Source organism: Sinocyclocheilus rhinocerous, unplaced genomic scaffold (genome assembly GCF_001515625.1).
Source record: "Sinocyclocheilus rhinocerous isolate Xijiao unplaced genomic scaffold, SAMN03320098_v1.1 scaffold2558, whole genome shotgun sequence".
In the NCBI taxonomy this organism is placed as follows: Eukaryota; Metazoa; Chordata; class Actinopteri; order Cypriniformes; family Cyprinidae; genus Sinocyclocheilus; species Sinocyclocheilus rhinocerous.
The window spans coordinates 465574-481753 of NW_015655145.1; the positions used below are offsets into that span (position 1 = coordinate 465574).

At 36.2% G+C, this 16180-nt stretch overlaps 2 protein-coding genes and 1 non-coding gene across 6 annotated transcripts in view; 2 read left to right on the plus strand and 1 right to left on the minus strand.

Moving 5' to 3' along the window:
* Positions 1-922: 922 nt before the first annotated feature.
* LOC107717940 (centrosomal protein of 63 kDa) lies at positions 923-11504 on the minus strand. Of its 3 annotated transcripts, none has more exons than XM_016524844.1 (15): positions 11367-11504; positions 10714-10810; positions 10402-10579; positions 8101-8196; positions 7822-7944; positions 7602-7715; positions 6591-6746; positions 5319-5464; positions 5020-5166; positions 4810-4912; positions 4412-4609; positions 4225-4311; positions 3355-3545; positions 2533-2854; positions 923-1680 (listed from the first exon to the last, which is right to left on the minus strand). In XM_016524844.1, exons 2-15 carry the CDS (start codon positions 10752-10754, stop codon positions 1504-1506), a joined length of 2079 nt encoding a protein of 692 aa, XP_016380330.1. In that variant the 5' UTR covers positions 10755-10810; positions 11367-11504; the 3' UTR covers positions 923-1503. The 3 variants fall into 3 exon arrangements, with proteins under 3 accessions (XP_016380330.1, XP_016380329.1, XP_016380328.1); XM_016524843.1 differs by having other exon boundaries at positions 2554-2854; positions 6555-6746; XM_016524842.1 differs by having other exon boundaries at positions 6555-6746.
* A 976-nt stretch (positions 11505-12480) lies between these two features.
* trnap-cgg (transfer RNA proline (anticodon CGG)) lies at positions 12481-12552 on the plus strand. The gene has a single exon. It is a non-coding gene; the product is annotated as a tRNA-Pro (tRNA).
* A 1340-nt stretch (positions 12553-13892) lies between these two features.
* The window catches only part of LOC107717945 (RING finger protein 223-like), a 5087-nt gene continuing 2799 nt past the window's right edge, over positions 13893-16180 (plus strand). The window contains exons 1-2 of one of the 2 annotated variants that reach the window (XM_016524850.1): positions 13893-14045; positions 15400-15815. In XM_016524850.1, the coding sequence (XP_016380336.1) occupies positions 15472-15815 (344 nt within the window). In that variant the 5' untranslated portion in view covers positions 13893-14045; positions 15400-15471. The remainder of the gene's footprint in view (positions 14046-15399; positions 15816-16180) is intronic. The other variant, XM_016524851.1, reaches the window with a different exon arrangement.

Sequence of the window (16180 nt, forward strand, 5' to 3'; positions counted from 1 at the left end):
GGATAACGGTTTACATTTTGGGTTGAACTATGCCTTTAGGTTTGAAGCTAGACTTTCAAGAGCTTTATGGCTGATTTCCATCTTACAAAAAGTCCATTCTGCACAAAAGAATTACATTCTGAAAGTTTTGACCTTTTAAAGCAACAGTTTGAACTGTTCCAAAACAAAATTATCAGGTGCATTCTTGGCCACAGTTCAACCATTAAGCAAGTCGAGTGTTGATTAATCTGTCAGTTTGTCCTTGACTTAGTCCAGGGCCCCAAGATTCATAAGATCCTTGCAATCAAAAATGCTTTTCCTCTGCAAGCAAAAGAATAAACGTCCACATTGCCAAATTCCTCAGTGCTGTTTGTTGAGCTTTGCAGGCCTAGTATCCAGGGTTACGGAATTTTGATGCAAAACTGCTGGACCGGAGCCTGGCAAAACATATTTCCAGCACTTGCTAATCTGAGGAAGGGAAGAAGGAGCGAGAGAGAAAAAAAGAGACACATTCCAAAACAAATTAGATTTAGGATATTCCTATTCCCCCCATTTCTCAAAGCAAGGGAGCATATGTCTCCGACTCAGTATCACTCCGTTGGTAATATATGAGTCTGTGCTCAATAATAGCCTTAGGCTATTTCCATGTGCAGGATCCCACATGGATGACATTAACATTCCATGAGCTTTCTCATATTGAACGTGTGCGTTGCTGTAGTTTGTGCTTGTGAGTGTGAATGTGTGTGTGTGTGCTGTAAACTGTCAGGCCTGGTGCAATCTGTGCATTCTTGGGGTGAAACTGTACTAAATCATTAAAGCAAGCTGTGATAGGCCACTAAACATAAGTGGAGACTTGAGAAAAAGCTTGTGTGTTTGACGTCAAATTTACATCTCTGCTGTGCAACACTGTTAAAGGATACGACCCAAGAGAATGTATCTGGTCCCATCACATGTCCAAACAGCCTTTTCCCCAAAGCACAAAGTGACGAGGAAATAAAACCATTCACACAAACTCATCCACTCCCATAACAAACATAGCTATGAAAACAAGCTCTTTTAATTCAACCCTTAAAACACACACTCTTCACACCATGTCAGTAGGTTTACAAAAAAAGATGTTTTTTTATATATATGTTAGGTTACACTGTACATAAATATTGATTGCATAAGAAAGGAAGATGAGAAAAATGCACAGCAAAACAGTATGGATGTCTCAAGTGCTCAAAAAGATAATGGCGGTGGACGCAAGAGGCCATATGAAAGGTCAAAGATCAAGGGAATAGGGAGTGTATATGTGGTCATTCCTTCACTAGTGCAATAATCATGGAGGTATTCAGCACTTTTGGGACAAAAGTTGTTTGGCACTGCTTTGGTGTCATTTTTGCTGCACTGATCTTGTCCAATTATGCTGCAGCTTCAATGAATCCCGACTAGCTGCCAAAACACATTCTTCTTCTCAAATAGAAATGGCCATACAGATAGGTCATCACCTGTACATATCTCTGCAAGTTCAGATCAAGGCACTCAGTGGCCGTTTTGGGGGCTGCAGTCCTTGCCCAGGTATTTGGAGACGGTGTTGGCGTTTTCCTGCTTCATGCTCTGAATGTGGGCGTCCAGTCTCTGAAGCAGCTCTTGAGACCTTAGCGTTTCCTCCTCCAGAAACCGTGTAGTCACTGAGCCATTTGGAGATCCAGTGGAGTCCTGGAGGAAGAGGGAGGAAATGACCGTTAAGGCTGTTGTGCAATGCTACCATGTGCATGATTGACATGCATTCTTATAAAAGCAGTGTGTCAAAAGCAACAAAATTCTACTCAAGTATAATATCATTATTTATAGTATTTCCATTCTTGGTGCCCATCTGGTGTATATTGTGTATATGGGTCAATGGCAAATAACAGTGTCCACAAAATATTTTAAAAATCTTGTTTAAAATATGTCCCAAGGTCTTATAAATGAACTATTTGTATTCATGCTTGTTTCTTATTTTGAAAAATATTCTTACATTTTATAACAAGATTTTAATATTTCTCAAGGTAAAACATGTTTTTAAATAAAGATCGTGAATTTTCATGAATTAACCACATGGTGTTTTACAAGCTGAATTAACTTTATCTTTTTATTAAACCATTAAATGATCTCATATTTTAACTGACGTTTTGATCTAAACAGAGTCATGAAGGTCTGCTGTATTTTTTTTTTTTTTTTTGCTTGTTGATTGAAATAAAGATCGTGAATTTTCATGAATTAACCACATGGTGTTTTACAAGCTGAATTAACTTTATCTTTTTATTAAACCATTAAATGATCTCATATTTTAACTGACGTTTTGATCTAAACAGAGTCATGAAGGTCTGCTGTATTTTTTTTTTTTTTTTGCATGTTGATTGCACCACATGACACTGGTTTGGAATGTCTTTATAATATGAATAAGTTTGACAAATAACTTTTGTGTTTTTTCATCATTGTGATACTAAGACAGTTGTATCACCTTGAATTTTTTTTAAACGAATAGATGGAGACATCATGTCACTGACCCATATCTCTATTACTGACCAAAGGCAGAAAGTTGTCTACCGAGCTGGAAGCTTGAGCTTCTTCTCCATTAACCGCCGCGCTGAGAAGAGCTGCCATTCTGTGGGCTTTACGGCTTGAAGATGAAGATGAGGCAGACGATGCAGAAGAGTGGGCCGGGGACACAGTCATCCTGCTCCCTTGTGATTGGCCATCGGGGCGACGAGGGGAAGTTCGTGACAGATTCTCAAGCTGTTTGAGAAGCGTCTGTATTTGATCCTCATAGTGTGAAGCTCTTTCCTGCATTTGAGTCTCCATGGCCTGCAGCTCCTCCCGGTGTCTGTGCTGTACATCCTCATCAGATCTATGACAGCACATAACAAACTCAACTACATAATGCACTTACATACACTACCATTCACCAGTAATTTTGTTCTTGCATTATGCATATTACATTTTGTATTAAATTGATCAAAAGCAACAGTAAAGCATTTATATAATGTTTCAAATGTTTTTGTAACATAAATGTTTTACAAATGTTTTGTGTTTTTTATTTTAAATAAATGCTGTTCAACTTTCTATTGATCATAGAATTCTGGGGGGAAAAAAGCAGCACAACCATTTTTATCATTGATAATAAAAAAATATGTCACTTTTTGCTATCAAATGAAGCAAGGAAAGCTGAATTTTTGTACAAAGAGTTCACATGGTCGATGTCACACTTCTGCATAATTAAGGAGTGTTCATGAAATAGTGAAAAATCATAAAAGACTATTTTTAAATCCTAAAATTTTCTGTTTATCCCAAATTGTCACATTATGTGTTAAGATGAGTGAACATTTTTTATGTTGAAGTAACATGTACCTGTTCTGAGCGTTCTTGTTCTGATTTTGTAGTAACGCTCTCTCATACTTGTCCTGCCAGGTCTGGTTGTTGGCCTCCATGCGAGCTCGCAGCTCAGTAATTTCCAGCCTCAACTGCCTGTTCTCCTCCTCCAAACTGTTCAGAGATGACACGTAGCTGTCTCTAAGACTCGCCAGCTCTCCATCACCCCTCTGACAGACAAACAAAGAGAAAATGTGATGAGCAATGATGAAAGCATGCAAAACTCAAGTATGAAATACAAATGAAAACAAATAATCTGCCTTGCATCATATATTCATCCCTCCGTTTGTAAAAAGTAACAAAAACCATGTTTATAGTAAGTCTATGAGGCAAGGCATTGTTAAAGGTCAAAACACAATCATGCAACTGATTCAAATGAATAGTGCCAGACACAGTCAGACACAATTGTGTACAAAGTACATTGTCCAAGTTATAAAGCATCTAATCACTCATAACCTTCAAGGGCCCCAGGATGACTTAAAAGTCTTTAAATAAAAATTTTATTTCTATTAAATAACATTCAGTTCTTGAAACTTATAAAATCATGGAGTTTTAATGAATTATGCTTAATTAATTTAATTTATTGACACTGTCAGATCTGTTAATGAAACAAGCTGTTTGAAAACAAGCAATATATTCATTATAATAGCAGAAATCACGGGGCCTTTGAATACTGGACAGTAGGAGGCCTTTGAGTCAAAACGGTTGAGAACCACTGTTGTTACAAACTGAGGGACCAATAATTGTTCAAATTATGTTAATGCAGATGCTGTTAATATAGCCCTGAACATGATTTAAATGTACACATTTAAAGTAAAATGAAGGTTTACTGAGCAAAAGAATTTAAACCTTAGGTGATCTTGACTCGACTCTCTCAAGAAGATCATTTAGATGCTGATTCTCAAGCTTTAGAGTTTCAAGCTGGACCTGTGTCACCTACAAAAACCAACATTCAGCTTTTTCATGATATAATAAACCAGTACTTTTGGGTAATAAATAGCAGGTTTTTGGTGTTACTAATCTGGACAGGATGAACCTTGAGTTCTGATGCCCGCCGCTCTGCTCGCTCCACTTCTGCCCGTAACTGTCGCTCAATACTGGAGGCGGAGCCAGTGAGCGTGGCAATGGTGATGTCACGCTGATGAAGTTCGCTGGTTAACTGAGACACCTCCTTCCTCATTCCCTCCAACTCCCCACAACGAGTCTGTTCGGCCCTTTCAAGCTCTGCACATAACTATGGAGTTATGGGGTTTAAAGAGTTAAATTTGACCCAATATGGTCATCAGTAATTTGTACATACAGTATTTCTAAATCTAATAACCCTCATTGTCAATGAGACAGTTCAGTGTGTTCAAATAAATAAAGCTGGTCAACCACACACTGATAATACATTAAACCTCAAACTGTAAAAAACATATTGCTTATTGTGCGTACACGTTTGTTTTCAGCCGTACAGCGAACGTGTTCCTCCTCCATCTGTTTCCACTCATTTTCTCGTCTGCTCATCTCTGCTTTATGCTTTCTCATGCTCTCCAACCTGACAAAACAAAATAGAGTTCAAGGTTTATATTCCAGAATAAGCTTTCTATTGTTAGTTGCTGCTGCTGTATATTGTCATGAAGAGACATTTCAAAAACATCTCACTTGTCTCGAAGTCTGATGACCTCAGCTTTCAGGTGATTCTCACAAGTCTGGGAACTGTTCAGCTTGGCTGTGACTTTCTCCAGATCTTGTCTAAGGGAGGCCAAGTTTGGAGACAAACCATGTGATGCTAAACATTCCTCTAGAGACCTATACAAAGAGATGAGTGATTTGTAAAGCATGGTTGCATACTGACATCGAAACCTAGCAAGTTACTTTTGGACTGTAGTTAAATGATAAATCCTACAATAATATTTCTGTGTAAGTAAGCACAGAATATTGAAAGGCAGATGATAATATACCTAATGACTTGCTCTTTTGCTTGCAGAGTTTGGTTAAGTCGGGTCACTTCCCGCCGTAACTGCTGCTGCTGGATTCCTGTACTACGTACAAACTGATCCTGAGCATCCAGTGTGGCCTTCAGCTCCTCTCGCTCTTCACTCAAAACCTGCAGAGAATAGCGTTACCATTATTCAATTATTTACATATTTGATATAAAATAGCATTTAGTGCTTTGCTCAGCTATTAATGCTTCAGCTATTAAACCAGCATCTAATGCTGCCTTAAAGTCATGTTGGAATAATTATATTATTAAGATGAGCTTTCAAAATATAAAATGAAAAGCAAAAAGTACTTTAAAAAAGCAATCCATACAACTTGTGCACTGTAATATTTATATAACTGAAGTCTGAAGGTATATTTTGTGTGAGAAACAACCCAAAATTTAAGATTACCCAGTAATAACCTTTCCCTTCAATGAACTGTTAACTGGAAAACTGTATCAACCTGATTCATGAGTAATTATTCCGTTTTTTTAGGCTTCAAAAAGTTAATAAAGACATGGATAAGTAATCCATATGTATTGAGCAGTTTAATCCAAGTCCTCGAAAGAAACATGATTGCTTTAATGGATGAACAGATTTAATTTAGGCTTTTATTTAAACATTGAACAGCATACAAACATATGAACATGAAATATGGTAAACATTCATTCTTGTGCGTCAAGGAAGCGTGTTTTTGAACTTCCGTTGACCATATTTGCTGTGCTCCATATATGTGCGTAGATCAATGTTTATATGTGAATAAAAGCCTAAATTAAATATGTTCATCACATAAAGTGAACATATCTCTTCAGAAGACTGAACTGCTTGATTCATATGGATCACTTTTACAATGCCTTTATGTACTTTTTGAAGCTTTAAATTTTTGGTTTCATGGACTCTCAATGGATGGACAAAAATAATTAGTGAATATTTAAAAGTATTTTCATTTGTGGTCTGAAAATGAAAAAAAAAACAAAGATTGGTTTTGTGACAACATGAAAATGAATAATGACAGAATTTTCATTTTTGGGTGAACTAACCCTTTAAGCTCTCAGGTAGGATCTCCCCAGGAGGATGTGAAGGTAGCATATACCTCCTCTTCCTTTTGTTTCTCAAGCCACACCACACTGTGTTCTCTATGTTCTAAACACCACACTCTGCACTATATTCTAAAGTCCATCTCTACCTCTACTATTCTTGTGGATCTGGATCTACCTGTCCCCGTATGTGAGCTGCAGCGGGGCAGCTGACCTGCTGTTCCCTGATGGAGTCTCCCAGCTCATCCTGAAGCAGCCGAAGTCTCTCCAGTTCCAGTTCTTGTGTATGTAGGCTGTCCTGAGCCCTCTGCAGCTGAGAGCGCAGCCGCTGCAGTTCCCCCTGCTCCTGTGTCCGACCTACACCCTGAGACTGAGACATGCACAATTTCTCACATATTAATATTAAAATACAGCTCCTTGAAAAAACAGTTGTGAGCTCATAGCTATGTATGAGCTACTTTAACCACAGCTTTATTAAAATGTCATGCTTAATTCAGTTATCAATCCTGGAATAAAACACTATTAACCATATAAAGCCTACAGTATCATATCTGATACACAAATATTTAAAGCTCATAAATTGTCAACATGACCAAAACTTTGCAGAACAAACTGCTTTATGCAATCTATTAGTAAAAAAGTAAAAACATACTTTTTGATGTGAAATCTTTACTGATTTAAACATAAGGATAATTTTTATATTTTTAGTAACATTTCAATATAAACACTTAATGGCCTGAAGCAAGTTAGTTTTATTTGATTATCCATACATAATTTTTATTTTTTTTAAATTACACATTTGAGTATCAAATATATAATCCATCAGGTTTTTGTGAGACATTTATTTGTACATCTCTCAATCATTACTGTATTGCGTTGCATCATATGCAAAACTACAGAGCTTTGCTCATAAAACTAAGCATTTAAATAACATCTCACTAAAATGTTATTGAAAGATATAGTGTGATAATTCATATTTATATACAGTTTTTGAAGTAATAAAATTCATAAAATTTTGGAATTCTGACAAGCTATCAGAATTCCATCTTACATTTTGGCTATATAAATATCAGCTGAATATTTAGCTCAATATTGAGCTCCTTATATTTGATTTGAGTCCTATGTCATACTATATGAACCATAAAAGCCTGATCATAAAACATTTTTTAAGCTTTTGTATAAAGGGCCATTACACTGTTCCATAAAAAATGAGGGAGAGGGTCACCTGGATGAGCCCAAACTGTTCAGCCAGGTTCTTCCTTTGCTCCTCCAGTGAAGTCACTTGTCTCTGATACTGCAGTCTTTGCTGTTCCCAATCTGCTGAATGCTGACGAAACTCCTGCATTCACAAATAAATGTTCAATGAACTTGTTTGAACTAAAATTATTAAACAATGCTAAATAAACAAAAATGAAGTCAACTTTATTTTTAGCCAGTCTCTGTACCTCCAACTTGCTTTTGAGGCAGGACAGCTCAGTCCTGTCCTCCTCTCTGCTCAGATCTCCTTCTCGTGCCTCCTTCAGATGCTTACGCTGCAGCTTTTCATAGCTGTGTTTCAATTTAGACAACTGTTGAGAGGAGTTAGTTCTTAACTATACTGATAAAAAAAAGTTGTAGTGACAAGCACGTGACAAGAAACAAAATCACGTCATACAGTGTGTTTTGTGAGTATAACAATAATATATACAGCACTGCTGCCAAAAAACAAAAAACGCTAATCGTACTTCATCTTTTACATGCTGCAGCTGTTCTTCATACTTCACGACCAGCTCTTGTTTTCCAGCTTGCATCTCATCGAGTTGTTTCCCCAGCACTCGGATCTGGAGAACATAAGATCGTGCTTATAAGAGCTAGTGTGAAATGCAGCTCAAACATGACACCTAGTGGAATGTAATCTCCTTACAACATAGATAGACAATGACTTTATTATATATGCATGATGCAGTCAAGAGTCAAGACGCTTATATATGGTGATCCAAAAGTCTGAGATCACTTGTCAAAATATTTTAATTTTTTCCTGAATTAAAAATATTTTCATAACAATCACATTATTAGCTTAATAATTTTAGTGCAAAGACAAATTTCAAAATTAATATTAACATCATGTAGTATTTGTGATATACCAGTTTTTGATGACAGCATAAACTCAACTCACATAGTCACTATCACAAATTTACCTATTTGATAAATGAGCTAAAATAGTCTTATTTTATATTTAATTTTATGTCATCAGATTTTTCAAAATCTTTGTTTATTTCATATTAACACACATTTTCATCATGATATCAGACTTTTGAAACCCATGGAGTAATTAAATTTTAATAATATGAGATATAACATTACTGAATTTATATAATATCATACAATTGAAGGCAACATTAGATGCATGTAAGTATCTACATTTTAATCTAATGCATTTATTAGTCAGTTTCAGTTATACTGATATATGCCATGTCTACTTAATCTAACATAATAAAAATAAAGAAAATAACTTTAAAAAGGAAAAATCAAAACATGTTATAACAGAATACTGCTTTTCCATATATCGCAGTAAAGGTGTCATGATAAACATGATATATAATCATAATGTTTCTTGGTTATCTTTTTTATTTATTTTATGTCAATGTTAATTTCAGATTTTTTTTAAATCTTTGTTTATTTTGTAATTAGATGTTGAAGCACATATTTTCAACATGATATCAGACTTCTGGAATAATTACATTTACATTTTAGACCCATTAAGTAATTAACTATTAATAACATTAATATTATTTTAATAATTTAATGTGATATATAATTTGGCAATTTAATATGATATTATGTTCATTTAAGACAACATTAAATGCTTGTAATTGTCTGCATTTTAATCTAATATGTCAGTTATTCTGATATATGTCATGTCTACCTGATCGAACAAAATGAAAACAAAGAAAACAATACCTAAACAATATATTATGGTAATAGTGTCAAGATCTTGAAATGTGATCATAGAAACGTATGCAAGAAATATTGACATAGCAGTTTAGAGCCAATCAAAACAATCAGTGTAGCTTTACCAACAACAGTCCTCACCTATCTAATATGTCACATACAGTATCTCACAGAAGTGAGTACACCCCTCACATTTTTGTAAATATTTTATTATATCTTTTCAGTTAATGCTCATAACAATGCTCACACAGAAGCATTCAGTCTAGTCTAGTCATGCAGGAAGACCCACGCCTTCACGCAGTTCACCTGCTGTAACTCCTTTCCCACTACCAACTTCAACATTTGGAAACCAGCAGGGACATCATCACCTCCCTCACCCTAAGCGTCTGCCAGGGGTGAAGGCAGAGCATGTGACGTTTGTGATTTTGCTGAGCCATTACATTTACAAAGAGATCTTACCGTGGAAAGTGTAACACAAAACCATCACAATCAGTTTAGTCCTTAAAGGGGTCATATGATGTGATTTCAATTTTTCCTTTCTCTTTGGAGTGTTACAAGCTCTTGGTGCATAAAGAAGATCTGTAAAGTTGCAAAGACTAAAGTCTCAAATCCAAAGAGATATTCATTATAAAAGTTAAGAGTCAACCACGCCTACCTAAAACATGTCTACGTCACTGTATGTGAAGATTTGCATAACGCCGCCCAAACGTTCACGCAAAGAAAGAAGGCGTAACTTAACAATAATGTACAGTATGTGGAAAATAATGTGTTTTTTTAACCTTAAACCGCATAAACACATTTCATTACACCAAATACACAAGATAATGTTCTTTTTAACAACATCATATGACCCCTTTAAGAAGATCCTGGGCCTCATATTACAGTTAATTGTAATGAACGTGTTCTCAAGAATGCAGTCTGGAACATGCTTTGTCTCATATCTCACTACAGTATTAATCACGAATCAGCCAACGTACAGTTGTCTTATAACTTTAAGACTATTCTTTCAATGTAACAAATTTGCTTCTTACAGCAGTTTCACACACCAAACGAAAGTGTGAACATGTGAAGGTGAAAAAGAGACAATACAATACCTCTGAGCTCCTCTTGTCGAGCAGAGCTCTGACTGACTGGAGTTCCTCCTGCGTATTCTGCAGACGCAGCTCCATGGCTCGAACCTCAGCCTCCCATTCACGCCGCTTGTGCCCCACCATGATGTCAATCTGCCGCATCAGCTCCTGTAATTCTGGCTCGCATGATGACAGGACAGAGCTGAGGAGAAGAACAGGAGGGAAAGTGTAACCCAAGTACTGCAAATAGTGGATGCTGTATGCATACTACAAATGTATAACACAAGTCACTTTTTTAATATGTGGATTGCTCAGAATTTGAATTCTACCATGTACCTGACATCATGATCACGGAGCGTGCTCAGAAATTCCTCCATTATTTCTCAGTGATCTTCCTTGTGCATCCTTATTACAAAAGATCTGGACGGCATGCCTGAGAACAAATAAGAATTCATGAGCAGAGATGATGGGTGTATGCATTCTGATCTAGCGTTGTGTCTGCATAGGGGTTAGTTTCCAAGGGCAACTACAACTACAATTGCTACAAATACCATTGGCGTGCTCTGATAGAATTGAATTGATATATCAAGTTGATCTCTGACATACTGAGACTTCAGGCTTTCGAGAATCAGGTATAACAGTATTTCATTGGTAAAATATGTTAACACAGAAATAGAATTAGCCGGTGGTGTTCCAATAATAACGAGGTATTACGTGCTGAGCTATTATTAGAAACTGAATATAATGTGATATAATTACGTTGATAAGTGACTTTTTGGTATTTTTACACACCCGGTCTTATTGTTTTATTGGTTTGTTACTAATAAATCACTACTTGGCTAACATTAGCCTGTTAGCGTGGAGAAATAGTAACTTACGCGCATTTACTTTACTGTGTTTCCAAAGAAAGTGGACGTACTCTACAACCTTTGAACTCTAGATAGATCTTGTGTTGAAGTTTATTTTCTGAAAATACAAATCTCACTTACAATTTCTGGGACACTTGACATCATGTTTGTCAGCTGGGGTTGTAGGGGTGACAGAAACTCAACAGTTGAACGCGCACAACAACCAAGAACATCACAACACAAGAGAACAGAACAGCCACTCTGCCTGCGCTTCCGCAGTGTCACGTGGCTCACAGTACAGCTTCTCATTGGACATGTTTGTACAGTATCAAAGTCTCTTTTCTGTAGTCTTCAATATCTCGTAGTCTTTGACAGTATTCAACATATCCGGATTAGTTTGCTTATAATTTGGGATAGTGTGGTGCATTTAAATGCTCTATTAATTTAAAACTTATTGAATATAACAGACTGTATTTAGTTGTCACAAAAGCAAACGCAATAACTATTTTTATTAGTTGTATGTGTTTTTACGCACTTTCATGAGCCATTTGCTTACAACGAACCCGATTTACTGAACAGATTAAAGCACGGACGTATGTGGTATTTATACATTTGGTTTTAAAGATTATTTTACACAAAGGTGTAACGTACATAACATAACTGATCTTTCTGCTTACAGTGATGGCCTGACGGGCACAGGAAGAGCAGTCCGCGAAGGACTGTGGGTAATTTATTTGACCATGAGGTGTTGACATTTTATGATCAACAGAGTCAGCTTTAGTAGCGAATGAGAGAGCTTCAAAATATTAGTTCACCCACCAGTGAATATTGCATACGGATACCAAGTTGATTAGGTTACAGCAAAAAGATAATACACGTCAGCTTTAATAATACAAGAGTGTTTACAAATACACGTGTTTTTGGTTACGTTAAGTAGTTATGGATACAATGTATGCGGATTTTACTGTAATTTATATATGTACGCAATTGCCATTATGTAACGTTAACTGTAATTAAAAAAGGTATTTTTAAGTTTGTCGTGTAACTTACATTCTGAACTGAATTCAGTGTGGAAAATGCTCAACGATTGCAATGCAGTCTTGCAGTATTGAATGAGGCTCATAAGAGGCGTTAATTGTTGATTTATTGTGGCTCAGCGTAAGTAACGTTATAGCAATAAAATTCACGGTAAAACAGTACGCGATGGTGACCATTTAGGTTTGTATAGTCTCAGGTCATAATATGTATTACATTCGGCTCGTTGGTCTAGGGGTATGATTCTCGCTTCGGGTGCGAGAGGTCCCGGGTTCAAATCCCGGACGAGCCCAAGATTTTTCAATTTAGTTGTTTTTGTTCGAAAATATATTAATAGTTCTTGATTATTATACTGGAAAGTATATATACTAGCATATTAGCAAAATCCAGAAGACTATTTGGTGGATTCATATTGAACGTAATTGTGTCACAAAATTTAAACTTGGCATGTTATGTGACCCTGGACCACAAAACCAGTCATAAGTGTCTGCTGAATAAGTAAGCTTTGCATTGATGTATGGTTTGTTACGATAGGACAATGTTTGGCTGAGATACAACTATTTGAAAATCTGGAATCTGAGGGTGCAAAAAAATCTAAATATTGAGAAAATCGCCTTTAAAGTTGTTCAAATGAAGTTCTTAGCAATGCATATTACTAATCAAAAATTAAGTTTTGATATATTTGCGGTATAGGAAATTTACAAAATATGTTCATGGAACATCTTTACTTAATATCCTAATGATTTTTGGCATAAAAGAAAAATCCGGACGAGCCCATTATTTTCTTTGTAATTTTTTTATGGTCTGTTTACTTAGAGTAATAAAATAGCATATATACCATAGCGGTTTTCCTGTGAAAATGACTGTTTAGGAAAAATCGAACGTACGTAACGTTATGTAGTTACGTAGTAACAACGCCACTGACTGACGCGTGTAGATTCCTATGCAGAGTACTAACAATATTTGCGTCTAATGTCGACGAATAATTTAGTTAATAAGACTAACTTAGACACATAATTATAATTATATTTCTGATCATTCTGATTCTGATTAAAATATATATATACTAAATATTGAGAAAATCGCCTTTAAAGTTGTTCAAATGAAGTTCTTAGCAATGCATATTACTAATCAAAAATTAAGTTTTGATATATTTGCGGTATAGGAAATTTACAAAATATGTTCATGGAACATCTTTACTTAATATCCTAATGATTTTTGGCATAAAAGAAAAATCGACCATTTTGACCCATACATATTGTTGACTATTGCTACAAATATATACCTGTGCTACTTATGACTGGTTTTGTGGTCCAGGGTCAGATTTGATCAGTTTACAGATGTTATAATTATTACATTATCTGATTTTATTGATTGCATTTCATTATGTGCTACAGAAGACAGTTCTCCCACTGGGTTTTTTTCCTTCCGTCTTAGCAGGTTTTTCCTTGACATTTCCTTTAAACATGGAATTTCTGATCTCTCAGGAAATGATTATTCATTCATAGCATAATCATTCTCAGCAATGACATGAGGTACACTGATTTCTGAATAACTAGTGAGCTTTGCTTTGTGTGGCAATGGGGGAGGAGAAAGACACGTATCACCTCCCCCACAACTCCACAGCTAACGTTACTTTAAAACAAGCGGCGGTTATTCACACTGACAGCAGCAGAGCCAGTTTGCTCTCATTCACACACCCATAATTCTCAATCAGATGAGTTCATCTCCTGACAAAGATCTGTAGCAGTCCATACAGAGAACTGGATTACAAGTCATTCTTCTGTAAGTATATTTCTTGATTTCTTTCATTCAAAACAGGTTGATTTACATTCGTTTTTGTTTATTCAGTTACACAGCAAACACTCTTAAAGGGATAGTTCACCCAAAAATGAAAATTCTGTCATTAATTACTCACCTTCATGTCGTTCCAAACCCGTAAGACCTCCGTTCATCTTCGGAACACAAATTAAGATATTTTGATGCATTCTGACAGCTCTCTGACTCTCCCAGAGACAGCAAGGGTACTACCACGATCAACGTCCAGAAACGTAGCAAGTAGATCGGTAAAATAATCCATGTGACATCAGGGGTTCAACCGTAATATTACCGTCTCTGGGAGGGTCAGAAAGCTGTCAGATTCCATCAAAAATATCTTAATTTGTGTTCCGAAGATGAACGGAGGTCTTGCGGGTTTGGAACGACATGAGCGTGAGTAATTAATGACAGAATTTTCATTTTTGGGTGAACTATCTCTTTAATTTCTTAAGTACTTTGGCGTTGTCCAGTAAGGTATACAATCATCATTAAACCAAGATAAATTCACTTTAGAAGCAACACTGCATAAGATATTGACATAATTTGAACAATGCTGAAAACTATTCTAATAAACCTTGAGTTTATATCTTATCAAAAGTTTAGTGAGCTTTAAGCTTAAAAATTAGCTTAATTCAGGATGTATTCCCTGAAAAACCATATATTTTATGCAGTGTTGCTTTTTATGTACTTTTATTTTGTTTAATGGTGTTTAGATGTTTTCACTGGGGGAAAAAACTAATTGAGGGATTTTTGCAGTGTGCTGTTTATTATGATAAAGAAAGAACACACTGTTCAAATGGTTGACTAAGGATGTCCTCATATAATCTTTTACCTGACCATCACTAACAAAACCAACTAAACATATAACATTATGAAAAAGTATGCTTTGTTCTGGAATATTGTATATTGTATTGGTGAATTGAATTTGTAGATGTTCTCATGGTTGCAGAAACCAGAGATCTTGTCATTCTTTGCAGTATTGTTTTGTCTGCATTAGTACTCAGAAAGGGGTCAGAGGTCAACACTCAGAGGTCAAACTAAATTAATATTGTATTCTGGACTAACAGGTGGTCTGCAGCATTAGAGTAGAATACTATAAGGATGAATGGTCGGTGGGGGTCGATCTGGCGATGGCTTTGCCATCTGCTTCAAGATTTTAACTTGCTGTTCTGTGCTTAAAGGGATTAGTTCACACAAATCTGAAAGTTCTGTCATCATGTCATTCTGCTTTCTAATAAAAAAAACATAATAAAACAACAAACAACATTGAAATATGAATGGAGTAAGTTTGAAAGTTGCATATTTTTTCTTGTTTTTGCAGATTACGCTAAACAATTTCCAGAAGACAAAACTACAGCAACATCAGATCAAACATCGGTTCCAGTTTTCAGCCATGGTGCTGTTCGAGGATCAGGAATGTGGGGTCTGTTACCTGCATTACTCCCGCATCGACCGTGTTCCCAGAACCCTCCACTGCAACCACACATTCTGCACCCCCTGTCTGGAGACAATGGGGCTGCATTACAGCGGCCTACGCACCATTCGCTGTCCCCTCTGTCGCCAGGTGACTTGTGTGGACCGAGGGCTCAGCTTGCAGGAGGCTCTTTTTGTCAATAGCCAACTGTGGGACAACATTTGTGATGAGCAAGAGGAGGAAGAGGACAAGAGAGAGCAAGAAAAGGAGAAAGAGGGGAAAAACACTAATATGCAGGTGCTGCCCTCATCACAGGCTGAATGGTGAGTGGGTCACTTTAATTTTATTCAGAAATACATTTAAAATGTAATTCAAACATATAACGACTTCTTTGACAAGTGTTTTCATTTATTAATTAAATTGTTATTTTTGGAGGGAAATTAATTACCGTTTTTCTGAATTGCTAAAACACTAAACCCCAATCTCTGAACCAAATTCTCACTAGCTTTAACCAATTTGCCGAATAAAGCGCTCTTTCTGCTAAACCTTAAACACGTTCAGGCAGTTAGGCTCTATTTGCAAATCTCATGCGCTCTTTTTGCAAAACTCTAAACACATTATCATTCACTTAAACACTTATCACACTGTGATGCATTTGTGCTGCAAAATGCTAAACACAAGCGGCAAA